We start from the raw sequence: 26,592 nt of genomic DNA on the forward strand, positions 1-26,592 counted from the left end.
CTGCAGACGCGCCTCCACTAACCACTACCACTGTCCCCAGACAAGCTCCTCTGCAGCCGCCTTCGACGACCCCCTGCTAGAGACCCCCAAGCGCTCGCGCGCCCGCCGTGCTTCCACCTTCACCCGCCCGACGCACGCGGCGCACCCGCACGGCCACGGACACCACCACGGACACCACCACAGCCACAGCACCTCCAAGCCCGCCCACGCCCAGCCTCCCCCGCCCAAGTCGCCGCCCAGGGCCACCGAGGCAGACGCCATCCACCACAACATCCCCCCGGGCTACAGCATCAAGAACTGGAACCCCAAGGAGGCCCCCATCCTGCTCCTCGGCAGCGTCTTCGATGCAAACTCCCTCGGCAAGTGGATCTACGACTGGACCGCCTTCCACCACGGCGCCACCGCTCCCATGGCCGACGTCGCCGGCGACCTCTGGCTCCTCCTCATCAAGCTCGCCGGCAAGGTCAAACGCGCAGACGAGTGCGCCCCCCTCATCCGCTCCACCGAGGCCCGCGAGATGGTCGAAGACTTTGTCGAGTCCGGCGAGCGCCTCTGGTCCAGGTTCAAGCGTCTGCTCAAGGCCTGCGAGCACTTCATGTGGAAGGCCGCCAAGCGAGAACACGCCGCCCGCGGTGGCTCCCCGACCACCATCACCATGGGCCGCAACGCCGGCTGCGAGTTCGTCGACTCCATCTTTGGCCGCGACCGGGAGCTCGAGAACACAGAGAAGCTCATGAACAGCGTCCGTCTCTGGAACATGCGCTTCGACGCCAACTGCGGCGAGCTCCTCCGCGAGGTCTCCAAATGATCCTCCTTTTTTTTTTTTCTCTACTTATATCACCGCCTCGTCTTCCTGGATTTCCTTATACTGAGATACCACTTTGATTACTGGGTTGCTTTGCGTTCGGACGGCATTTGCATGGATGCATTTACATGGACGCGGATCGGACTTTTTCTTCTACAAAGAAAACCGAAAACGAAAGAAAAAAAGAGAAAAAATCAACTACAAAAACGAACCTCCCTCTCGAGAGAGGTCAAGAAAACATCAACACATCGCTTCTACCTCTGGATGCGTTATTTGCGTGCGTACTTCGATTCTGCATGGCTATAAAGATACATTTCCTCGCCTTCACAGGCACAAAAAGGTCTCTCTTGATCAATACAACCAAACCTCCTTTTTCCTTTCTATACCACGGGAAACACACCAAAACACACTCGCCATTAATCCATCTACCACAACTCGACCCCGCTTACACGGTTTCGCTTACACGGTTTCCGGCGCTCGCGAGGATATTCTTCCACTGCCCTTCAAAAAGAATCTTTTTGTCTGGCGTCTTCTTCTCACTGTCGTTTCTGCTTCTGGTTCTGGGTTCAGGCAGGCTGGACTTGTTTGGGTTCGGATACCAAATGCTCCTTTTTCACTTGCTTTTCTTTTTACACCTGTCTGCTGTTTTCTTTTTTTTTCCTTTCTGTTTCCTTATAAACCGTCTTGCCGCGCTCCTTTTGCTGTCTCTTTCTCAATCGTATGTCTGGCCTTGGTCGCTTGTCCGCTTTCCTTTCTTGACTGATTTGAGATACCACTTCTGTTATCGTCTGGTTCAAGCTATTTTTTCATCTTAATCTATATTTACTATCATCAACCTACCCTCGAATCTCTACCTCTACCTCCACCCCCTACCCTCCTCGTAGCCCACCTTCCCTTCGTCCCTTGTATATAACAAGCCCTTTAGACAAAATATAAACAAATTGTAATACCTTCCATGTCATGTTTCGGGGAATTAATCAGACCGCCCACGGAGATTTATCTCCATCCAGTCCAATCTACACTACCTAGACCGAACATGGATCCAACTCTTGGGACTCGGAGCGATATATTATCTGTATGCACTGATGCCTGCACCCCGGCGGTATAACTTCTATCCAGCAAGACATTAATTAGATATCAGATTAATAGCGATCCAACTAAGACGCCAGGACCATCTATAGCACCCGATATATTAACCACTACATACTATAGCAGTTCACATATGATGCATGTTCTTGCAGGATGAACTTCATCCACTTAGCTAGTGGATCAGACAGCTCATCAGCGCTCAACCATGGATTCCGATCCAGCCTGGCCTGCTCTGCTCCCTGAGACAACCAGACAACTGCGTCGATCGCCGTTCTGGCTGTTGTTCATGCTGGCTGGTCGTGCGAAATGCGTGATCTGCGCAGGCATAGTTATCTGTTGCATGTTATAGAGTATGATAATGTAGAGACGATGAAAAGAGTCGATCCAAAGCCTCTCTCCACGTGTGGGATACGAGGTCATCCATCCCCAGAGATCTCATCGTCTCGATATGTTCTTTCTCGATGTCTCTCTCCGCCATACCATCCACATCCTCCTCCAACAGCAACAGACTATACGACAAGCCCATCTATGCATATCTCTGGCCATGGATCATGAATCAACAAGCTTCCGGCAATTTTTACCTTTTATCACTTTTTTATTCTTCGTGGATGTTGTTTGTAGCTTTTTGTGGCATTTTTTTTTTAATTCTCGTCTGCACACCGCATATACATACATGCCATGTATACACATTTTGTGTATCATCAAGGATATCAAGACAGGGACAGGGAAGCTTCAATGCCTCTCTTTTTTTTTTTTAATTCTTTCAAGGATGCCCACCAGTATATACAGTAGGCGAACACCCTGTCCTCGCTACCCAAAAGCGTTACCTTGCCGTCAGCTCAAAGCAACGCGAGCTGTTGTTACCGTCCCAGTCCTCTCTTCCTTGCTCTTTTCTTTTCTTCTTCTTCTCCTTCTCTCCTGCTTGCATCGAGCTTCACTTCTTCAGTCTTGCTGATCTGTGGCGTACGTAGGTCGGTCTGCTGTCCATAACAGTTGGTCCGACTGCTACCAGAAAAAGGAGATACCAGAACGACAGTTACATATAGTAGCCGGCAAAGGGAGAGCCTTAACCCGCCAACAACACTCTGGTGTGGAAACAAGCCTTGCCAGATACGCCGGACGGGGCTGCACCACGACCAGAGTCCTGGATCTCCATGGACAAGACCAACCCGTCTCTCTTCCCGCAAGGTAAAATTGCAGGTTGAAACATCTTCAGCAGGGGGGACCCCCCTCGCCCAACACCAACATCCTATACTCATGCGTATATATATACATAGATCTACCTCAGATGTACCGGTATTTCTGGGCCCTTGCTCGCCCAAGAGTCCAGGGTTTGGCGATCTTTGCAAAGTCAATCGTCAAGCCCCCTCGTCCATGTCTTTCCCTTTTGATACTCTCTCTCGGATGGCAAGGATGGCCCTGTCTCGTCCGGGGATGCAGGGTGGTATGCGCCTTTTCTGGCATGTTGAGTCATATATACATATTCTCAATCCTTCTGCGGTATATATAACACAAATCTCGATGATCCCCTATGGAGAGCCCTTGATATTCGCCGCTTCAAGGGTCTTTTTTTCTTGTCTGACCACGGCAGCTCCCTTCCGGGGAGGATCGCTTTGCCATTACCACATCGCTGGATCAATAGCTTTTACAGGCCTTTTTTTTTTTTTAACACACATATAATGCCAGCCATTATCCCGTCGGGCTAAGATATAGGATCGATTTCTGGAAGTCCGAATTTTTTTTCCTTTTCTCACCCAAAAAGCCAGTTCGCCCGAAGGGATGGTTAGACATTTTTTTTTTTTTATATATAACATGCAATCAAATTTTTCAGGCCGTACATACACCACCATCCTCGCCTCCGACCTCCTCTGGCCTTCTGGAGAAAGATCTCTCTCTCTTTCGTCCCTGTCCTGTCAGCTCGCTAAATTTTGGCGAGAGATCCTCTCGGCAGGTCGTGTTAGATGGCTACGTCTGATATGCTCAGTAGATCCGATTGTGGCTTGATCGTTAAGCGATAACTACACAAACAAGCCCGCAGGATTCAACCTGCAGCCTCGAGTTAGCCTCCTGCATATACATATTTAAGTGTATATTGTGCGTGCATATATATATATACTCCGTACTACCGTATTTATATATTGTGTTACTGCATGGTCGGCTGTAGGGCTCGCCTATGACGCATCATGCACGAAATTCTTCCACCAGCAGAATCTTCCTTGACTCCTTGACTCGCTTCCTTGACTCCCTCCTTCCGGCGGATGCAACCATCCTATCCGCCTGTCGACCCTTGCTGTTTGACATGGAAGGCTTCAGGTGTCTTTTCGGAAGCTGTGTGTTCCGTGCTTCGGTGCCCAGACCTTTCGAGTACTCGCTCAGCTCTATAGGGGATGACGATGGCATGACTTGTTTTTTCTTCTCCTTGATTTTGCCACAGGGAAGCTGACTGCAGGATACTAAAACAAACGGCCGTCTAGATTCCTCTCTCTCTAGACATCCTGTCATATCCGACTTGGTATTCCTCGGAAGATGTGGAAGGCAGATCAGCAAAGGACAAGAAACAGCCCTGTCCCGGGAAATGATGACATTACACACTCTCCGGCTGAGCTGAGTAAACACATCCTTTTTGAAGCAGCTAGTGTAGTTGTATCGAATAGCCGCCGGATGTCCATGACCCCGTCCTATGGGGGCATATATTAAAGAGTCAGAAGGCTTGTTTCAGTTCTCCGGGGACATGCCCGATCTAGTTCGGAGGAGCCGTGGAAGCATGTATACATATATATGTAGGGGGCCTAGCTGGAAAGATGTGATAAGTGATAGCAAGGTCCCAAGGCCTAGTTATACACACGCCCGAAAGCCGTCTCCTTCGCCGATGAAGATTCCGTGTTTCCCCCTGGAATTCAAGCTATTCCTCCTCCGTTATGCCTACTCCCTGGCTAAAGCAGAGCTAGCGAACGTTATGTAAATGGCGACTTCGCGGATATATTCTCCCGTCCTCGAGGGGGGGGCGATAGGCGAACTCATCCGTAGTAACTCCGATGGACAAAATCCAGATGAGCTCGCCATGATAAAAGCTCCAGACAAGAGAGCGAGAGCGAGGCGTCTCCCAAGCTCCCAGCTCCTCTCCCCTCCCCAGTTTCCCACTGTAAACTAGTTATCGAAATCCGGGGAAGAACACTGAGTTAACCAAGATTCAAACCGCCTTCTAGAAGCACGCAAAGAAGACGGGTGGGCGCCGGAATAATTATAGATCTAGCTTCTCCAGCGGCGGGAAAACAAGCTGTTCCTGTCATCCAAGCCCGTCGTTTGGCCACCGACTAAGGAAAAATCTATTTCTCTGGTTGGATGTCGATGTCTAGCACCGGGTCCTCCTCTTCTCCATTCCTCTTTGCCGGCCCAGAAATCCAGTAAACCGCACGAAGGAGAGGAGATGGAGTGGAGGCGGAGACGAGGGAAGTTTCTTCTGGCCGGACATGCTCCGGGAAAGCAGCTTTCATCTTCTCCTCATCTCTCTCTCTCTGTATGTGTGCGGAGTGATGCAGGGAGTTCTCCTTTTCCTTTATTCTTCATCCTCTTAAGTGACGAGACAGAGAGAGACAGGCAGGTAGGCAGAGAGAGCGAGAGAGAGAGAGGCGGAGATATATATATTTTGACAGCGCCAGCTCGTCTCATAATATCCCTGTCGTGTGGCCAGTTGGCTGGAATATATCAAGTCAAGCTATATAAGATACACACGCACACACCTTTGCCAGCTTCAGCATGTCGATCAAAGATCTCGAGGCGAGAGACATCGAGCTCGAGACAAAGGATGGGCCTCAGCAGCCTGTTGTCATCGATGAGAAGAGAGAGCGGGCGTTGATAGCGAAGATTGACAAGCACATCGTCCCATTTCTCGTTGGCCTGTATCTCTTCAGCTTCCTGGATCGAGGTTTGTCTTCTCTAGATCGCTGTTAAGAGAATACCATTAAATAACCAATGTTGGAATAGTGAATATCGGAAATGCTCGGCTTTACTCTCTGGAGGAGGACCTGGGCCTGACCGGAAACCAGTATCAGATTGCTGTTTCTATCCTGTTTATCCCATACTGCGTGAGTTTGCCGATATGATGACCATGCCCATTGATAATATGGCATATCTGACTTGAAAGTAGCTACTCGAAGTCCCATCCAATCTGGTCATCCGGAGGTTCACTGCCTCGCGGTACATCTCGACAATAACGACGATATGGGGTCTTGTGGCGACTCTGAGCGGCCTCACGCAGAATTTCGCCGGCATGGTTGTCTGCCGGTTCATCCTGGGAGCCGTTGAAGCTGGACTGTTCCCAGGCCTGATTGCCTACATGACGCTCTTCTACGGGAAGAGGGAGATTGCTCTTCGGGTGGGCTACCTGTTCAGTGCGTCTGCTGCGGCCGGTGCATGTGGCGGCCTTCTCGCCTATGCAATTGGATTTTTGGACGGTACCGCCGGCCTTAAGGGATGGCGATGGATCATGATCCTCGAAGGCATTCCGTCGTTCTTGATCGGCATTGCTACCTGGTTTGGCCTTGCAGATGACCCAGATACGGCCTACTACCTCACCGAGGAGGACAAGGAGCTCGTTAGGGCTCGACGGAGGCGAGAGATCGGCCAGACGGACTCTGCCCAGCAGTTCCATATCGAGGATGCAAAGGAGGGTGCAAAGGATTGGACCATCTACCTCTTCTGTCTCGGCCAGTTTGGCACTGATGCTGTGCTATACGGATACAGCACCTTCTTGCCAACCATCATCAAGGCATTTGGAGACTGGACGGGGCCTCAGGTACAGGCATTGACGATCCCATGCTACGCCCTGGGTGCAATCACATATCTCATCGTCGCCTGGTTCAGTGATCGATACCAGAAGAGAGCAGTCTTCGCCATCGCCTTCACCTGCGTTACCATCTTAGGCTACGGCTTACTGATCTCTAATACTTCCTCGGGCGTACACTACTTTGGCTGCTTCCTCATCGCCGGCGGCGTCTACGTAGCCGTCGGTCTGCCTACTGCATGGCTCCCAACAAACCTGCCACGATTCGGCAAGCGTGCATTCGCCACAGGTCTACAGCTCACCCTTGGAAACACCTCCGGCATCGTCACCCCATTCTTATATCCTGAGCATACCGCACCGCGCTACATCATGGGCCACGCCGTGACTCTGGCCCTGGCCGGCCTCTCAGTCCTGATCTACTCCTTCATGTGGTTTTACTATTTGGGTATTAACAAAGCTCGTGCGGCGGGCAAGGAAGACTATAAGATCGAGGGCATGACGCACGAAGAGATCCAGGAGATGGGAGACCGCAACCCTCAATTCAGATATCATACCTGATTGGGTCCTTGATGCTCTCTGTTATCTTCCTTTGATTATCCTGGCCACCGTTATACTTCAAGCATGTCCTGTTGTCCTTCGCACCTTTTAGCTCACCAAAATGCACATTTGCTTAACATATCTAGCCTGGACTAGTCAGTCATATACTTAGATTGATATTAAATGTCATGTAGTCGGTTATCACAAATGCTTGCTCTACTGCCTTATCCCTCATAACTACAAAAGAATTGCCACCCAGCATTGCAATTGGCGTAGGATCAAAGTAACTTTACGAAGGCGATAAAACTTCAGCTTTCAAGCAGTTTATAAAGCCTGGTCAGCAGCATTGACTTGTTATGAAGTACGCTGGATGCACATAACTATTGATATCAACCAGTTAACCAAGTAATACGTCAAAAATCCCTTCATCATCAGGTGGTCAGCCAAATAAAGTATAACCAACGTTATGGCAACTAAAGCAATCGCTGTCATCGCAGGAGTCGGCCCTGGAACAGTATGTTACTGATATATAGCCCCCCCCCCCTTATTTATGTATGTATTGACACTTTATATAGGGCGCTTCCATAGCTCGCCGCTTCTCCCGGACATATCCTGTGGCTCTTCTGGCTCGCAATCCAAAGAACTACGAGGGTGTCATCGAGGACATCACCAGCAGTGGCGGACAAGCAATCGGCATCAGAGCAGATGTCTCGAATGCCAGCGATGTCAAACAAGCATTTGCGGATATCGACAAGGCGTTTCCTGGCAGCTTGCTTGCAGCCGCCATTTACAATGTTGGCGGTGGATTAACCGTGAAGCCATTCCTTGAGCTTAGTGAAGATGACTTCACTCAGGGCTTCAAAACTACCGGGTACCCAATAACTCCTTCTAATCCTTTATCCTGTTTTTTATTCCTTTGGCTAATAGATGGCATTGTGATCGTTCAAAGGCTGGGAGGTTTTAATTTCTCTCAGGCTGCAATCCCTCGACTCCTACGGGCTTCAGACTTGGAACTTCCACCTACCTTGATATTCACTGGTATCTATTCCCTTCTCTCTTCTTTCCGCCAGATATTCTGATACCATGTATGCACCATGATATACACCCCACCCATACTAATTACGACTACCAGGAGCAACTGCAAGTCTCAAGGGAAGTGCAAAATTTTCCTCGTTTGCCGCAGGAAAGTTCTCTTTGCGGGCCGTTGCACAGTCCGTAGCTAGAGAATTCGGGCCTCAAGGCATTCATGTCTGTCATGCCGTCGTTGATGGAGTCATTGACACTGAGCGGACGAGTCACATACAGTCTGGGCTTCCCGATGCAAAGCTGGACCCTGAGGCGGTCAGTAACTACTCCCTCCCTGGCCTCATCCTCATCCCTTTGATAATTAGTTATGCTAATGCTATGGACTAGATCGCTGAAACATACTGGCACCTACATTCCCAGCCAAGGACAACATTCACCCATGAAATAGATCTACGCCCCTGTGTAGAGAAATGGTAAATTGCAGATCATACACAGGCCTTAAACTGTACTCCCCATGGCTTGTGGAAGCAGGAATTTTGTGAAGTCTAGCTATCCATTGGAACCAAATTTATGAGTATATCCTTCCTCGGTGGACGATATTATACCTGTAAATTCACCACTTCTCTAGTTTCAGCTTGTAGTATCCACAGACCATCCATGTTTCTCATTGTATAGATCAAAAGGAGTTACCCCAGTCAGTACTTGGTACCGTGGTTGACCATTCTGATCCGTACAATTTGCTGGTCCCTCGATACACCTCGCCAACATTTCTCCTACCGCGCGTCCCTCGTAATAAGCGCCGTGCAAATACCCGTAAAATTCCTGGCTGGTAGCTTCACCAGCAAAAAAGAGTCTTCCAACGTTTGCTCGGAGGTTTTGATGCACCTGCAAGCTAGTGGATGGAGGCCAATTTGAATAAGAACCATAGGACCTATAGATGTCAGTACACGGTGTCTGCTAGTTCAACGTTAAAATAGTTACCTACCAGGGTTCTTGGTTCCACCGTGGATAGTAAATAGCTATTGGATCAGGAATGTCGTTTCCATACATTGTTCGCAGCACTTTCATGATCTCTTTTTGGGTCTCTTGATTTGTTTGGGATTCTACCCTACGTGCTTGTCTATTCACCACGGTCCCCATGAGTATTCCCGAGCCCGGCAGAACACCAGGTAGGTCAAGAGGCTGGAAGAGTGGGTAATAACCCCTCTCATGAGGGTCGGCCCACATAAGATACTGGCTGTTTGGCCAAAAGGCTCTATCAAACTGGAGGAATATCTTGGTGTACGTCCCTATCTCGAAGCTTGCAATGGCAGATTTCTTCCAGCTGGGAAACGGTGGGTAGAACTGTACCGCATCCCGCTGTAATACGCCAAGTGAAAAGGTCGAGACAGCATAATCGGCTTCAATGCATGCGCCGTCATTGGTTAAAACTGTCACACCGTCATGAGTATAATTAACGACTGTGACGACGGTGTTTAGAAGTAGCCTGGGGTCATTAGGTCTCAAAAATGTTGCTGCCTCGCCTCTAATAATGGTACCTATTGAGAAAGCAGTCAGATAACCTGTTTAAAACTGTAATTCAGGAGGCGATGAGAAGACCTACTATAGCCTCGTTGATCATACACGAAGAGGTTATCATCTGAAAAGTGAGAGAAAGTGGCATTATCAGCAACTGATGAGAAGATTGCGGAATTTTCCTCTGGGGTGAAGCTAGATTCGAAATCGCTACTAAACCAATCCGCAAATTGTGCATGTGCATTGTTTGGAGCTGGGTTCCAATCCACAAAGCGAAGAGCTGCTCGAAGAGTTTTGTCTTGAACATTCTCCTTTAGCAACGATCCGGCTTGAACAACTACTTTCTGCATAGCGGCCGCTGCATTTGCTATTACACTTGAAAAGTCTTTCTTGCCGGTCTTATCGTAAGTCGTTTTGTTTTCATAGTCTGTTTTCCTGCAAAGGTTGGTAAGCAACGACAGCTATATTCCGTACTTGAGTGGACTTACAGAGCACGTATATCATATTTTTTGGCCTTAATTTCATATTAGCTAGTGTCTCATGCACAGGGTATTTGTGATTGTTAGGTTCGGCTCTCATTACCAGTGTGTAGATCGGATTCTCTGGTTTGCCAGAGCCGCCTAACCCTTCGACCTAGTTTGTAATTATTGTTAGCTATAAATCATCTTGGCTTTGAAGTTAAGGGGTGCATATATAAACAAAGCGGTACCCAGTTTGCGCCAGCTTCAACTACATATGGTGATCCATCTTTCTTCCTCCCAAAATTGACTTCATGTAGACGTCCACCAATTCTATCTTGGTATTCAATGATGAGGAAATCAGTCATAGATTGGTTTGCAAGTGTTTGCTAATATATATTCAGACATCCTCAGTCCGTTTGGATCATAGTTATAGTATGTAGAGAGGCAGTCAAAGGGATCATACAGCTGCGGTGATGCCAGTAACTCCCGCACCACTATATATTTTGGTTAGATTTCAGACTGGCAAAAACAAAGATATACCGAATACCAAGAACACCTACAGAATTGCAACTTTCGTTTTCCTACACGCATTTTCCTCTGGAATAATTCTCCCATGAATGGCAGAAAACCCAAGACAGGTTGCAAGGAAGACAAGTTTGCCCTTCATATCCACCGTATATCTAGTTCGATAGAGTTCGATTGATGGTCCGGTAGCGTCTCTCCTTATATACTAGCCACAGGTGAGGCTGTACATACGTCTTTAGTATTTCGTACTCACAACAGAGAGAAATAAAGAGGAGCTTAAGCATCCTGCAGGGACAGCCGGATGTATAAATAATCAAACTTATTAAGCCCAACTTTGGGACCTCAAGCGGGGGAGAAGATGGCTACACCTAGATATCCATTGGCCCTGCTAGTTACAATGTATCTGCATCTTTACTGGCTGCGCATTGTCAGCTGGCAGGAACACATATCCGCGTTACATCAGCGGTTTGGTATTAAATAGCTATCTCGTATGGAGAGCCCCCATACCACAGTCCAGCTCTTGGAGTTGGCCAAGAACAGCACGGGGTTTGCAGCTATCCGGCTCAAGGAGCAACAAGCCTTGCCATCCCGTACATTCTCTGGGAATAATAGACAGTAATAGAATCATCCTATCAAGTGCTAGTTCATTAGTTACCGTACGGAAGCACAAAATAATAGCCACCTTGCACAACAGAAGCAGGCAAAGGAATCTTAGCCTAGGGACCTCTCGGTAGACGATGTCATGCGGACCCCTGGAGCAAAAGGATATCACATTTCTCCTCTTAGGTTCCCATCATTTATCACGGCCATTCGGAAGCCTCTTGATAGCGAACTAGGCGCGCGAGGCGGACAAGCCGCTGCTCTCTCGTTGGGTCAAATTTCGGCCTTGGATGAGATTAAAATCGACGCGTGACGTTGGAGGTAAATAGTAACGTCACGTGTAAACATTACGTCATATATGACTAATCATGGTTAGTTGGTGCAAACAAGTCAAACTAAACACCGAACAAACTTGGAAACTTCCAACGTCCAGCGTTTTGTTCTTCTTACGCTTGCTTACGAGCAAATATCTGGAGTTTCTAGGAAATCGACAGCTTCTCTAGTCCAAAAGCCCGGTCAAGCCCCGTTAAGAAAGGGTGTGGAACGGAGAAAATGGGGATTGACTCGCAGCAATCGAGTTTCACGGACGACGCGCCACCTTCGGATAGCGATTCATACTTCTCGAACCCAGAATATTTAGAGGATGGCCGGCCTTCTCAGTTTGCCAGATACCCTATGCGAGTTGAGATACCGCCGTTCACCCTCTCCAAACGGATATTTTATTGGACAGAAAGTAACTACCAACGAAGCATCAGTCGCCTAATACAGGATCGCCTAGAGATTACCCGAGTCGTTGTTAATCGGTTTCCGACCCAAGAAGAGACAGATGCGTTGGTTTCGCAAGCATCATTTATGCAGAATATGCCCCACTATGGTGGAATAATAGGGCTTGCTGTTGGGTCAATGATTGCAAAATCAAAGAATGCAACAGCAGAGGCCGCAGCTAACAAAGCTGCCAGCCAGCAGTTTACCCCAAACCGTCCACTCTTCAAGCTTAACCCTGGTGAAATGAAGGGCAGATTCATAAGGGCGTCATTTATACTCCCAATATTTGCAATTATAGGCACTGGCATTGGTGAAGTTATCGGAGAAGCGTACACTAGAGCTAGTGCAGTTACGGATCCCAGGTTTGCCCGGCTTAGAGATGAACTCTCACATGCAGACCGTCAGGAGATCGAAGCTCGTCTGAAGCGGTATCAAGCAGAAAGATTAGCCGCAGCGCATCGCCGGTTCGGTAATGCGCCTCCTGCCACCCAGCCCCAACGGCCTGGATACCAAGCTACCGATGGCACCGACTCACCAGCCGGATATAGCCTGCCAGATTCAAAGGTTTTGAAAGAAACCTACCGGTCACAAGGAGAGAGTCCAGATTACTTAGCCTCATATTCCAGTGCAAACTATTACCCGGAGGATCGACAACAGCAGCAGGCATACCCTTCAGCTCCAAGTAGTTCTTCTTCTAGCACAGATGGGAAGAGTTTCTGGGATGATGACGCCAGCCCTGTAAATTCAGATTTCGCATCCGGTTCTCCAACCTCATCCCCCGAATCGCCCTCTGGGAGTGCCTGGGCACGTATTCGTCAACAGTCTATGGGCGATTCATCAGCAAACAGCGGCAACTATAACAACTCTACGTGGCAGAGGCGTTAGAATTAGGGGCAGTCAGTTCCGTCCCTGTGGGTGTTCAAGTGCCCCCGGACCTAGATAGATTCTAGTTCTCGCTGCAGCGCTCGGTTCTCTTTCGGGTTCGGACCAATTTGAAACGATTGCTTTTATTCTTAAAGGGCCTGTGAGCTGCAGAATAACGAAGTCGAGTTATATCTGTCCTTACATACCGTATATTTAGGACCCCAAAAATCATTGCATATATTTGTATTTAAGTTTTATTTGTATAACAGGCAGAATTAACGAAACATTTAGCATCTCCGTCTCTGTTTCTGAAGCGTACAGTACGCCAACGGAGAAACAGGATACATCATACACAGAGCTAAACCTCAATGGATCTAAATTGCTTAGTTATACTCGCGCACATGTACGGAGTATATACATTCTATTCTACTCAAGCAAAGGCGGGAACATTTAGTAATAATGGTAGTAGTAAGAATTGAAGCTGAGATAGGACATAGCATAACAAAAATAATAAACACTGCTAACAGAAATGGGAATTGGGATTATCCAGAAAACATCGCTGAACATTAAACACATGATCAAGTCGTGAAACTAATCATCAAAATAATAATTCAGGAATGGAAACAGCAGAAAACGAATAGAAAACGGGTATCATTTTCTAATCAAACACCCAGACTCAAGCCTATTTCACCAACTCAATAATCGCAGGAACTAAACTAGACGCAATCGGGCTAGATTCTGTTTTCAATTGTGCCGTTAGTTGCCAGGCTCTCATATGGAGAGCATACATCTTGACGATCTGAAGCAGGGGAACGCCCATTTCGAGGCCGACTTGAGCTTCTCATGCGATCAGTAAGATTGCGGAATTTGAATTGCACATTGTCATTTACACTTCGGCCACGTTTATGAGGGTCCGCAGACGCTCTCATACCCCCTTCTAATTGATGCAATGATTGCTGGTGTGCCGGCAGCGATGCTGCACGGAAATTGGGGTTTGGGTTGGATGGACCAAAAAGTGCAGGGCTGTGAGAATCGTCAATAGCAATGTTAATCGTTCCAACACCCGAAATAAACGAATTCCGCCCTTCGTCTTGCACCGGGGCATCACTGTGTATAGGAGCAGCCGGAGGTAATGGCTGACGCGCTGGAGGTGCGGGAGGAGGTGGAGGAGGTGGAGGAGTAGCAGTAGCATGCAGATGTTGAAGCTCCGGAAGAAGGGGTGGCAACGGCCCAGAGGTGATCCGAGTGTGCTCGGCTCGTAGGTTCTCTACTCGAGAATTCTCTAGCGTCATGCCCTCATTCGACGTCTCACGCCTGTGGTTTGGTGTTCGGTTTGTTCGGCTACTCGGAAGCTGGCGCTGGAAATGAGGATGAGTTGGCATCTCATCGTCCGGAATTGGGGCAGACATGGACCGAGGTATATTGAAGGATGGTCGCCTATCATAACTATAGAATGCATCCGGGGGTGGTACTTCAGGTACATCGGGTGTCTCTGAGTCATTATATCCAGTGCTATACTTTGGGTGTCTCATTGCCCTAGGGGTCGCTGGGAGACCAATTGGCATGGTGAATGGAACACGTTCTGTAAGACTAGAAGGGGTAGGACCAGTACTTTTGGACATTGCCCTTTGACTAAAAGAGCTGTTAGATCTAGCATGGCTCTGAGGACCGGGAGAAGGCGAAGGACGGCCAGATAGAATTTGGTTGAGGCTTGCCTCGCCAGGGAGGGGGATAGGAGGAGCGGAAGGGCGACGAGCTAGGGATTGGCGGCGAGCTTCAAGTTCTGCGGCAGCCGATCGTTTCCTGCCATGTTCATCTAGCTGATTGTCAACCTGGCTGTGGCCAAGCTGCTGTGGTTGAAATGGCTCATCATGGGAATTATAAGTCTGATAGCTTTGATCAAGACGATTGGCCATTTCTCCACTAGTATCACTATCCTTTTCAGCCCCATTCCTCTGCTCAGCCGAAGAATATCGAGGTGCACTCCTACTACGATCATGACGACGGTTTGCACTTCTTTCTCTTGACTTGTACCGCTGTTTTCTCTCGGCGTTTAACAGTCTAAACCTACGGTCAGGATCCCCGCTGCTGTCGTGGCCTTCAGCCGGAGACATTGGTATAGGCGAGGTTGGCGATTTAATTCCATAATCGAAATCTCGGCGCCTGCTTGTGCTTCTTCCGGATACCCTGCTCCCACCTCCAGGGCTGTTGCTGCGCATCCTGCTGCTTTTCCTCCCGTTACGTGACGACGGCCGGACGCCAATATAATCTCTGGAGGAGGACGAGTAGAGAGCAATATCTTCTGGTGACATGGGGATGGGCGATGATGGTGACCTCTTAGCAGGTTGTATATATCTCTGTTTGCTTCTCCCACGCCCATGAGGGTCTTTCGAACTTGCCCTTGAGCCGGACTTCTTATGCGTTTTTTGTCTGTGGGATTGGTAGCTAGCTCCGTCAAGGCTGCTTATGTACTTATCTAGGCTTTTCGCACTTAATGGTACACTTGCGCCGGATCTTGCACTCCTGGTAGAAGCGGTCGGACTCATCACACTATCATTTCTCTCGCCATTTCGGCGAGTTGACAACGGTTGTTGGTAGTATATGTCTTCCGATGGTTGATCTTCGGAGGATTGGTCATCGGCAGGGGGCCACTGAATCTGCAGTCCGTCGGGTTTACGGGATTGTGAACCATTCGTACCACGCTCTTTCTGTCCCAGTGCAGCCTCTAGCTTGTTTTCCCGGCCAGAAGAAGAGCTTAGAGTCCTGTCAGGAGGTAAGGCTGTCATAGGCGTTTCTTTCTCCTTCATTGACTCATTCAGGGGCGTGTACCGCGCCGGGGTTAAATATTCTAGAGTATCTGTAGTACTTGTTGGGTTAAGATTTGCGGCCGGGGGTGGTGCTAGAGGCACATCAATAACTTTGAGATCCTTATCAGGTTCAGACATTTGATCACCAGCGGGTAGGCGGCCCTTTGGAGCTGATACCGTCGGAGTAGGGTCGTTCGGTGATTCTCCAATAGAGGGGAGCCGTTCCCTCCCGAAGCCCGCAGGGTGCGATCGAGAGACCGGAGTTGCACCCTGGGCTCGATGACCGCCTGGACGAAGACTATTACCGAACCCTCCAGGGGAGAACATCTGATCTCCCAACCCAGCATCAATTGGTGTAACCCCAGGCATGTTGGTAGGGGTCCTGTCAGCAGAGGCAAGGCCTGGGAACTGAAAAGCGGAGTTGCTATTTGAACCAAATGAAGTTATGAGCTTCAGTGATTGATTCTTGAGACGAGAGGTTGGGGAGAGATTAGTTAAAGGAGGAGCGTTTAAGGAAACTCCTTGATTCTTGTCTGAGGATGGGCCGGAGAATGAAGCCTGTATAGATGGGCTTTTCCAGGCTACCGGGGCTGCAGTTTCAGTGCAAGAAAAACAACGCAATGCTAGGTGTTGCTGCGAGTTGATAGCTGCATGTTCTCCCCATTTCCGAATGAGATATGATTGCCTAGACCATCCAGCTGGTGTCAACAGGCAGCTTAGTAGAACGGCTTCCATGAACTGATTTCTGGACACATAAAGCTCAACGGCGAGATCTCCTTCTCCAATACCCATTAGCACCGCAGCAGCTGCGTGGGGATCGTTGGAAGCTAAAAGCTTTTTGGCAAGCGCCTGACCGGGCTCTTTTGACACTTCTTTCTTCGTCAACAAGCTGAGAGCAATTATCATCCAGTTGACATATGAGGAGGTCGATGCCTCAACCATAGGCGCCATTATGTCAGAATCAGATGGAAGTAACCATCTCGCTAGTATGGCAGAATGCTGGGAGCCATAAGTATGTTGTTTAACTAGTATGTAAAGTCAGCAGTGGACCGCAGGACAAACATTGCGAAGATCTTCTCACATTCGCTCCGTACCAAATCTTCGATATTTCCTTCCCATCCGAACACAACGGCTAACATTTGTCTTCGTAGTTCGTCCGGTCCAAGATTTGGGTCATCGAACCTGCGGGAAGGATTTATCGATACGCTGTTTAATCGAGCACGTATGTAGGGGAAGAGGTCGGTAACTGGATCATCCCAGATTCCGGGAATAGAGACCGTCCGCAGCTTGGACATAGTAGACTCTGTTGAGTTTAATGACATTGCATACCGTGCCGAGTAGCCTGAGTGAAGAGTTTCCGCAATAGATGGCCTGGGAGACCCTAAGGAGAATGTGGTTGCTGACCCGCTATAATTGGATCCAGGGGGGCGTGGAGCGTATGGCGTCCGGTTGCGAGGCCTGGAGCCATTAGAAATAGGCATGCTATATCCAGACCCTGGGCTCTTTGAAGCCTCAGCACGAACTAAATCAAGCTTTGATTCGACGCCTGGTAAAGACCCTTGTGAAGGTCGTGTTTTGTGCTTTTGTTCAGACGCCGTGTGTTTTGCCAAAGTTTCAATTGTGAGTGCAGTTTCTCCAGTTGGAGGCTGCTCTACAGGTACATCAGGCTTCTGTGGAAGGTGCTGGGCATTCGCAACCATTGTTGCATTGGCTACATCATATTGCTGGACAGTATGATTCGGGCCCAAAGTAAAAAGCGTGGCCGTTGGTCCATAATTTGCAATGCCTTGGACCCCTTGGATGGTTGGAATGGTTTCATATGAAACATTTTTGGTTCTAACGTCCCATGCCAGACTCTCTCTATATTCAAAGTAAGTAAGTAGTGGAGCAGTTATAAGAGGTAACAAGAGCAACCAACCCATCGTTGTGTTGAATTATACGGCCATTCTTTGACCAAGCTAGCCACTTAGGGCTGGAATTATTTGATTCTGATTTCTTCAAAGCTCTTATGACGCGAGGTGACTCTGTAGATGGCTGTTTGGCCACGCTCCAAACAAACAAATCACCATCAATAGTTTGCGATGCTAACATATCGGTTTTTTGTTTGGTGGAGGAAGCATGCCAGGAAAGTGATATAACTGGTGACGGGCCCCTGATGGTTGTGAGAGTGTGCAGAATGGTAAATGTTGGCAGAAGAGTAGCGATTAGAATCGAGCCGTTAAGGTACCTAGTCGAAGGAAGAAAAGTTAGCATGAAGAAAACAGCCCGAGAATCAATATGGAATATACCCTATGGCAAAGGTATTGCAATCTATTGTTGGAGCTAGAGCAGTGATTGGATCAAATATTGTACGGGCAGATATATGTTCAGAAGTTGAGGGTTCAAACAATATGATTTCACCCTTGATGTTTCCTATAGCAATGCATTAGCTTGTCATCAATATTTTCAGAGTCGGCACCACAACTAACCAAAGGCAACATGTCCATTTCGTAACCAAGTAGCGACGCGGATCGGCTCAAAAGAGGCAAATCGAGTGATTTCTTGACCAGTAAAGAGGTCCCATATTATTGCAGTATGGCCAATGTCATAACTAACCACCAAGCGGCCTGCTCCCCTTTCACTAACATTGTCGACGGCTATTATCTGAACATCATCCCGATGGCGGTGAAACTTCCGGTCGACAGCCAAGCTGTCATGATGTATAGCGACAATAGTCGGGCCTTGTGCGAAGAGGAACAATGATGCGGTGGCGGCGCAAGGGCTAAGATCATTATTTAACTCGATTGGAGGACTCGCCAGCAAAGCGCCGGAGGCTGAGCGCGAGCCCGAGGATGTCGACATCCGCATTCCATATTGCTCGGAGGACATCGTTGCAAGCTAGGATCGGTTGCAAGTGTTGATTCAGATATCTGCGCACGAGGTCAGTCGCTAATGAGGGACAAGGAGAATATAAATGGAAACAACGACAATAGAAGAGGCAAGTAAGTGGTAGAGATTAGTTGGCAGAGATAGCGGTTGGAACCGACCTGGCTGAGTTCTCCGTAGGCGCCTTCAGCGCCTTAACCTTGCATGAACAATACTAACAGGCAAAGCGGCTAACCCTTTTGCAGCGGTTATGGAACAGGCTGCGATGCGTTACTTAAATATAAAATTGGAATATCGAAAGAAGGTCGCAGAATGAAATAGGCGCCGCAGGGCAGAGGTAGGCGCTTGGAATCAATCGAGAAGTCAATGTAACGAATGCACTGGAAGAGAAGATCTAACAAGCTAGATGCTCAATATGCTGCCAAACTTCCAAGAAGAGACAGGGAAAAGAGTATAGAGGGACTCTTTAGGGAGAGACTTTCGCCAGCAGCGTAGGTCATTGAAGACGAGGAGTGAGAAAAGTACACCCTTAGGATTAGTTAATGGAAGGAAGAAACGCTTGCCAGAAAGAGACCATCGAGGACCCTAGAACTTTAAGAAATGAGTAAATATAGATGAGAGTCCAACTGGGCAAAGAGATTAGGCTCTGCAGCTCCTATTTGTGCTTGGTATTGTGTTGACCTGACCTTAAATGGAGACGGCTGGCACGAATGGGGTGACGGGGGCTAAGACCTAGTCGCTGGGGGCGAGTAGTTTTCTCTCGAGCTTAGGAGGGTGGCTGGTTAATCAAGGGTAGAGCTCGCTGTGGGCACCAATAAGCGCCAGCATGGGTCTGCTTCAAGGAACCAATTATTAGGGAAGAGAGCATGTTGACCATAATGAGGAAAGTCCTGAGATTGGAGGCCATAATTATGAAACTACCTGGTCTTCTCGAAGAACTTTGGATGAACTCTCCCTTCACCAGTAAACGCAGCTCATCGTCAGTGGGTTGTACTTCGTTGGCCGTTAAGTTCTTGGCCGTAAACAGGCAACCCTTGTGTAAGATAATATGCATCATCAGGCTTTCTCTCTGACATAGTAAAATAAGAGTGCTGGATGGATAAGAATGCAGGTAACCGTGCGGGAGAGGTGGAAAAAGCAAGCAGAGTCGATCTCTGTCAAATTCCGCACCTGCTTCATGCAAATGCGAATGCGAAAGTGTTACTCTTAACAACAACTATAATAATAGCTAGTGTGCCAGCAACGATATTCACATAATAGCAGGCTTTGTGCTATCTCAAAAGGGGATTCTCGCTGCGCAGCCAGAAACAACGTCTTGTTCCCCTTGATGGTCTGCAGGCATGAGACGCCTCGTCAGGGCTTCAATACTTGAGAGAGAGAAAGGAGCGTGGGGCCAGAGGTGATGAAAGGAGCCAAGATACAAGGGTCGCAGTTAGTGTCCGTCACTCTAAGGTTCTTCGGCGACGGGATTGGCTCGAGGCATGGCAGAGAGTTCCTCACGCTGCAGCCCGCATCACAGCAACAACCCAATCACATTGCGGTTGAAGGTGATGGCCGGCTCCACACATCGTCGCATGCGTTGTGTGGGCATCGATTCTCAAAAGCGACTTGCCCAAGGCGAATAACGCCATTCAGAGACAGCGCGTAAAAGTTAGGAAGGGCGACTAATGTTCTTTCTCGAATTTAAGCCCGTCATCCCCCCTCGTGCGTGACGTGTTGCTAGCAGCGCCTGATGTCTTGGATGCCAGTTCCGAGATAAGGCTTCACTCGCTACTGCGACCTCATGGTCTCTGACGAGAGCAACAGCCCTAGCACACCTCTGGATGTAAGATAGACGTCTGGTGCCTGAATGGCCAAGAAGGCCAATGAACAAGTTAAGACACCTCCGAGTCGTACAAAAAGGCGTAGCTTTTCTATTGTCTCCAACCCATGAAGGCTGCGAAATGATTGGTCAAGTTTTAATTACTGCACAGTCAAACCAGCCCTTCGTCATCAACGGGCCAACAGGCTTCTCTCCTTCGTAGAAGGTAACGATATCAGCCCATTTACCACCATCTTAAGATCATTGGGAGAAGTATACCGCAAGGAAACCCATCTTTGCTTGAAACCGCATATACATCGTTAATATAATATCAACCCTGAGTCACTGCGCCACGGATGCCTGGATACCCAGTTTGTGGTATATTTTTAGCCATTAGCCGCGATATCAATGTCTTTAAATACCTTCCCAACGGACCTTAGGCGGGTCTCGGACGCTTGTAAACACAACTGGCCCTGCGGTGGAGTTTGAGCCGCAGCAGCGTCCGCATTTCCTGTCAAAATATAGCCTGTTGGCAACAGGTAATACTCCTGAACGAACAGATACTAGGAGGATTTCTAGACAGAGAATGAAACGTAAGCTATGGTTAACAAAACTAGGAGACATCATTTTCAATGCAGGATCTTCATCCCCAGAGATATTGACTCACCCTGCATGCTGCCAGCAATTTAGCCCCCAACCTGCATGACAAAGTCGTCTTACGACGTACTGTGAGTTTGTCAGAAGCAACCTTCATGTCCAAGAATTCCATCTCTTCACATCTTATGTCTCCTCATATACCCGCTATTCTGCACATTCCATGAATGTGGCGCTGAAGATCGAGGCGCGGCAATGCAAAACAACACGGCAGACTCCGAAAACCACCCCGGAGAGGTCCACCAGCGGGGGAATGCAAGGAGGATTTAGCGGGCATAGAGGGTGAAGATGATAGGAATGAAGGAGTAGAGAGACGTTGAAGTTGAGTTCCTTGAGTTTTCCAGTTCTTTGGTTCGAAGTGGACCCAAAGAAGTTCGGCCTTCCTGAACCAACAACCACAGTTCAGGCACCCGCGCTATTCAAGTCCGAGTATTTCTCCAGAGGTTGTCTCGGCTCTCTCTATCGACGCTCTCCAGATAGCTGACGTGCACCAGAGATATTTTATCAACAATAGCTCAGCAATGGATACCCACATAGATCGGAGCTACCTGTTTATCAACCCGGCTGTTATACATTTATATTTCTTTCATGCAGAAATACTCCCAAACCATGGAGTTAATGGTATCCAAGGGTATCAGCTGACGCCCATTTAATATACCAGTTCATGAACCACATTGATATTACAATTCATCATGGCTAGTATTTATCCCTGGTGTTTCCCAGCCAACTAGCGTATACAAAGTACACCTAGGTATGGCCAGGCAGCGAAGAGAACCTATATATACTGACAATGATTACAAATAAGTTGACTTATGGCCTCCCATCTATTTCTCTATTAGCTTCATGTGTCTTTAGCTACTGGGAAGAACGGAGAGGATAGCTCCATTGGCTCCGTACTGTTGGGAATTCAAATGCCTAGGATAACGTATCCAACCTTATTTTGAATGGGTGGCTAATGCCAGAGATGTGGTCGGTTAAGAAGAACCTTTCATATCGTATCAACTGGGCCAATACATATGTCCATCACACGTATGCATGTAAGGCCATATGAGCTTGCCTGTTCAAGTTCTGCTGTAGCTAACAGGAGCCATGGATATATGAAAAATTCCATATTACTCCTCCCGTGAACGGAATTAGCTTCCATTCGTTGCCAACTCGCCATGCTTATCACTTCTAGCCCTCAGTCCACACCCAACCCCAGGCAGACCTTTGAAGAGAAAGGGTTCTACTATTTCATCCAATAGCCCACGTTGTGTTTCAGTGTTATAACCGTCCAACCGATGGAGTATTCTCGACAGCAAAAAGGACCTCCCAACCTTAGCCGATATGCATCCCCATATCCCGCCTACCGATGATGGACGGATAGATCTCGAGCACGGGCTCCCACGGATGGTTATGGATGCACGGCCATATTTCAATATGAGCCGCACGTGGAGTTTCAACTCGATCTATCCGTCAAGCTTTATGCTGCATAATTCTATAAATACGCCCGGCCGGATGTGAGGCGTATTCATCTTGACTGAGCCTGGCTGCCCCAGTTTCAACGGAAATATGTACATACTGCAAACGAGGCATTTCCGTCATGAATAAATTACATCGTCACACATCCCTTGAGTATACGAGCCATACATAGTACAACCGACCAGTGTTGCAACGGGGCTAGGCAAGCCCAGACATTCGTATCATAGTATACATAGTACGCTGCATGTACTCCGTATTATCCCTAAACAGGTTACGCCTTCGTCGTACCTTCAACGATCAACGAACTCCTCCATCCTTCACCGCACATAGCAGGGTGTCCGACAGGGACGGGAGAGGAGAAGGTTGGGAGGAATGACGAAGGAACAAAAGGAGGAGAGGCAGTTTGCACCGCCAACCTTATCCAGTAAGCCGAGCTGCATGAAGAAGTCTTCCAGAAAGGCTGAAGGGTTTTACCATCTCAACTAATGCTTCTATACCCAGGGGGTGCTCGTATACTCGTATTTCTTTTGTGAAGTAGTATTTGTTAGTGATGAAGAACGTCTGACATATATTTCAAACGAACTGGTGATCTTAGTGGCTAACTAAAAGGGCTACCCATGCTATGGCAATCTCCCGTCCAAACCGCGCAGAAACGGGCAGGTAGAACTTTAATCGGCACGGGGCGTTTCAGATCCCTTCAACATGGCAAAGTGAGACGATAAGCGAGGGGGAAATACAGGGGACTGACATATATTATGTAAGTACACCGTACGGTACGCAGGAACGCTGTGGTAACATATGAATGCCCGAAGGATACAAAATGTGACCGTGAGAAGGAAGAACATAAGGACGTACGGATAGACGAATGTTGTTGGATGGAACGATCTGTTAGAATTAAAGGGTTTCAAGAACGTTTGATGTAGCTGGAACGCTTCTGACGAATGTAACAGGGACTGTAATTAGAATATAGGGTTGACTCGGTTGATGTTTTTGATAGGGGTGTGGACGAACCACCTGATTGATTACAGGTATATCATGTGATATAATTGCAAGTAATGACTTACATAACTAACTACTTAGCCAGTTAAACGAGCTAAGCGAAGCCAAACCCACTAAAAAGACATCTTCCATTGGCCGACAGACGCAGGGTAGAACAGCTTTCCACGATGACGCAGCACAGAGATCGCATGGCCAGAAGACGTCACAACGAGGGTCCACCAGGCCCATTCCTCCAATATCCAGACATCCCTGAGAAAGCACAAGATTTGGAATCGAACCGGCCACCCGAGCCCGACGGCACACCCATCATTCCTCACGGCTAACCATAGGAGACGTTACGTGGAGAGTAAGTAGCGGCTGTAAGAGCTACCTTGGAGCCTCGAGTAACCCCGGAAAATGAACAACTTATTCGGCATATCACCCGGCATTATCAAGCTATAACATGTATTTGTGGTAGAGGTAAGATGGGGGGATATTCTTTTTGGAATATTAGAGCCTCGGGTATTCCAATACCATACACACACATGCTGCAGGGAGAGAAATTCATCTTACTCCAGCAATGCATTTTCCTAACCCACTCACTCACCCCAACACCAAGAATTATCCCCATCAGATGGCTGATAAATACGCGGCGGATGCTAACACCTGACGACCTATCTATTATCCGACAGTTCTTCCCGAGGTGTGTTGGAATAAGTATTTTAATCCATGGATGTGCCTTTTTTCTTTTCAGAAATGTTAAACTCGTGGGATACCAGGTACCCAGCCCACGTCGGAGGTCTGCGTGTTGGGTTCGATATCCTGCATTTGGAGCCATCCACACTCACAGTACCATCTAATCATGACATATCGTGGTTGCCTGATTCCTGCGATTCTCGCTGGCGGCTTGGTTTGAAGATAAACCTGACGGCACCTAGGTCACACATGGCTTCGTTAATTTACCGGGGCTCCTGCCATGGCCAATTAGAAGGGTTTCCAAGTTGGATCTTGCAGGCAAAGGACACGCTATTGAAGTTCATCTCAACTAGGAACGCGCCAGTAGTACCCGGTGAGATAGAACATGGCGGCAGTATATCCGCGTTTTCTGCTCTATACGTTAGAGTGTGTATCCCGCAGGTGAATCTTCTAGGGTATGAGTGATTTTAGCCAAAATTTTATAGATATTATGCTAATATAGATTACCATGACGTACAATAATCCAAGTCCGTATCTCCTGGGTATAAACACGACCTATCCCCGTTCACGGACTCTGACCTACCGCATGTTCCCAGCGCTCCAGGTGTTGGCACTGTCACTGGATGGGACAGACTACAATAATGCACTCGACGGTAAACCTCTATTTGTAACTACATCTGACACGATCAAAGGCGAAACGACTTAAATAACAGGGAAAGTAGCCACCAAACCCACTCAGCAAGCCATAGTCGAAGGCTCCCAGTACGCCTGGGAGTCTACAGCCATCAGCGCATCTCTGCTATGGAGAACTACCTCGGACGACGATGACGTAGAAGGATTCTCAGGAGCAGTTTTATGTCTTGGAAGACCTTCAGACCAAAACGTCAAAGCTGTGGTGTCTCAAAACTTCGTTACCCTAGTTAAGAAATAGCAAGTTCAAGGTGGTGAACCTGAACCACATGGTGACCTCTAGCGGACCATAAAGGGGAGATATGCCCTGCCACGTGAAGTAAGAGAATGCGAGATTGCCTGTAGCTACCCGCCATCCCAGGAAAGGTGTTTCAATTCCCTCACTACAGATGAAAGGAGGTCTACCTTGCGATAGCGGGAGAAGGAATTTCACAGCGCCTGGCTAAGATATCAACCACCTATCAAATAGGTTTAATCAGGTTCAACTTCGTTCCCTGGCAGTATCCTAACTGTTTTACCCCTTTTTCTTTGCTGCCCGATGCGATGTTAACATTTGATATCCGTGTAAGGTGAACCACCCCTTCCAAAGACAAGGTCCTCCGAGCCAGATTCTAGAATATTCTGGATATCGAGTACTCCGTAACTAGTTAGGACAACGAGCTATAATACACTATGTATGAATATGCGCTAGTGAAAGTGAATGAAACATGCGTTTACTACTTATGTAAAACTGACGTCCACGGGAACTAGGGACGGTAGCATTAGTATTTGTCACCAAGCCGAGAGAGGCTACATGCTAAATGGCATAGCTTGGGTCACGCACGTCATTCAATGCAAGGAGGCTTCAAGAGACCAGGGAGCGAGGTCAGTTTTTCGTATGTAAGAAATATGTATATATAGACAGGCTCTTTGATCCGTCCGTGTCATGATAATTCTACTCAGCTAAGAAATAATCTCAATGCGGACAAGGGCGTAACGTAGCATGAGTATGGCCCATCGTACTCGGGTCCACGGTAACGCCTCTCCGTACATATGTGTGTGAGTGTATCCGGACATGTACGCCCTCTCGAAGACCAAGTCCGAACGAAGGAACTTATGCAAGAACATCTGGTCTCAGCCCTGAACGGGTCCTCTTGTTTTGCAAAATTCAGCCCGATTCCAGAGCAGCCCCTCCTATCCCCAGTTTCGCCGTTATTACATGATATAAAGCAGGGGACAAGGCTTTAAGAGGGGGAGGGAGGGAGAGAGGGTGTGCGTGGGTGTGGATGTAGCGGTCCAGGGTTGCCATGCCATGCCATGCCATACCCACGAGGCCATGACCCGAGGTTCTTCAAGTCAAGAGGGTGTTTGCTGTATGACAAAACAAATGACACACCGACCAGACATGGGGCCAGAGTTGCGAGGCGACATCGCCATCATCGGCCTCATGGGAGTTTTGGGGCCTTGGGGAGGGGGCCAGTCATACAAGGCTGGTTTCAGCCCTCACACATATATAAACAAACTACTCCATATATATGTAATCCACTCTGGTTTTCATGCGTGGCTTCGGTGAGGATATGTGTATTCGGAGTTATACCTGCCCACCGCCAGTTAGATGCACCAGTAGAGTGAGTGCACCACCACGATCGACGGATCCCTGTTTTCCCTATATGTACGTACATGATGGAGAG

At 48.2% G+C, this 26,592-nt stretch overlaps 8 protein-coding genes across 8 annotated transcripts in view; 6 read left to right on the forward strand and 2 right to left on the reverse strand.

Annotated features, from left to right (window-relative positions):
* The window catches only part of MCYG_02930 (vegetative cell wall protein gp1), a gene marked incomplete at both ends in the record, with an annotated part of 1,507 nt that extends 699 nt beyond the window's left edge, over positions 1–808 (forward strand). Inside the window, one exon of the mRNA XM_002847378.1 lies at positions 41–808. Coding sequence (XP_002847424.1) covers positions 41–808 — 768 coding nt within the window. The remainder of the gene's footprint in view (positions 1–40) is intronic.
* A 4,842-nt stretch (positions 809–5,650) lies between these two features.
* Positions 5,651–7,235, forward strand: MCYG_02931 (high-affinity nicotinic acid transporter; the record flags this gene model as incomplete). The annotated part of the gene is made up of 3 exons (XM_002847379.1): positions 5,651–5,819; positions 5,879–5,979; positions 6,042–7,235. The coding sequence occupies 3 exons, from the start codon at positions 5,651–5,653 to the stop codon at positions 7,233–7,235; spliced, it is 1,464 nt and encodes a 487-aa protein (XP_002847425.1).
* Positions 7,236–7,680: 445 nt separating this feature from the next.
* Positions 7,681–8,627, forward strand: MCYG_02932 (oxidoreductase; the record flags this gene model as incomplete). Its single annotated transcript, XM_002847380.1, has 4 exons — positions 7,681–7,728; positions 7,790–8,117; positions 8,142–8,252; positions 8,347–8,627. The coding sequence occupies 4 exons, from the start codon at positions 7,681–7,683 to the stop codon at positions 8,625–8,627; spliced, it is 768 nt and encodes a 255-aa protein (XP_002847426.1).
* Positions 8,628–8,870: 243 nt separating this feature from the next.
* Positions 8,871–10,883, reverse strand: MCYG_02933 (polyamine oxidase; the record flags this gene model as incomplete). Its single annotated transcript, XM_002847381.1, has 8 exons — positions 8,871–9,171; positions 9,226–9,778; positions 9,844–10,190; positions 10,244–10,269; positions 10,338–10,388; positions 10,465–10,602; positions 10,680–10,710; positions 10,777–10,883. 8 exons carry the CDS (start codon positions 10,881–10,883, stop codon positions 8,871–8,873), a joined length of 1,554 nt encoding a protein of 517 aa, XP_002847427.1.
* An 826-nt stretch (positions 10,884–11,709) lies between these two features.
* On the forward strand, positions 11,710–12,991 carry MCYG_02934 (conserved hypothetical protein; the record flags this gene model as incomplete). Its single annotated transcript, XM_002847382.1, has 2 exons — positions 11,710–11,816; positions 11,845–12,991. The coding sequence occupies 2 exons, from the start codon at positions 11,710–11,712 to the stop codon at positions 12,989–12,991; spliced, it is 1,254 nt and encodes a 417-aa protein (XP_002847428.1).
* Positions 12,992–13,701: 710 nt separating this feature from the next.
* Positions 13,702–18,645, reverse strand: MCYG_02935 (WD domain-containing protein; the record flags this gene model as incomplete). Its single annotated transcript, XM_002847383.1, has 5 exons — positions 13,702–16,802; positions 16,859–17,637; positions 17,696–18,004; positions 18,066–18,189; positions 18,246–18,645. 5 exons carry the CDS (start codon positions 18,643–18,645, stop codon positions 13,702–13,704), a joined length of 4,713 nt encoding a protein of 1,570 aa, XP_002847429.1.
* Positions 18,646–22,930: 4,285 nt separating this feature from the next.
* MCYG_02936 (uncharacterized protein) lies at positions 22,931–23,810 on the forward strand (the record flags this gene model as incomplete). The annotated part of the gene is made up of 5 exons (XM_002847384.1): positions 22,931–22,982; positions 23,168–23,218; positions 23,321–23,409; positions 23,522–23,586; positions 23,639–23,810. The coding sequence occupies 5 exons, from the start codon at positions 22,931–22,933 to the stop codon at positions 23,808–23,810; spliced, it is 429 nt and encodes a 142-aa protein (XP_002847430.1).
* A 482-nt stretch (positions 23,811–24,292) lies between these two features.
* On the forward strand, positions 24,293–25,163 carry MCYG_02937 (uncharacterized protein; the record flags this gene model as incomplete). The annotated part of the gene is made up of 3 exons (XM_002847385.1): positions 24,293–24,687; positions 24,761–24,885; positions 24,946–25,163. The coding sequence occupies 3 exons, from the start codon at positions 24,293–24,295 to the stop codon at positions 25,161–25,163; spliced, it is 738 nt and encodes a 245-aa protein (XP_002847431.1).
* Positions 25,164–26,592: the final 1,429 nt, after the last annotated feature.

The sequence above is a fragment of the Microsporum canis genome, genomic scaffold, assembly GCF_000151145.1.
Source record: "Microsporum canis CBS 113480 supercont1.3 genomic scaffold, whole genome shotgun sequence".
NCBI classification, from domain to species: Eukaryota; Fungi; Ascomycota; class Eurotiomycetes; order Onygenales; family Arthrodermataceae; genus Microsporum; species Microsporum canis.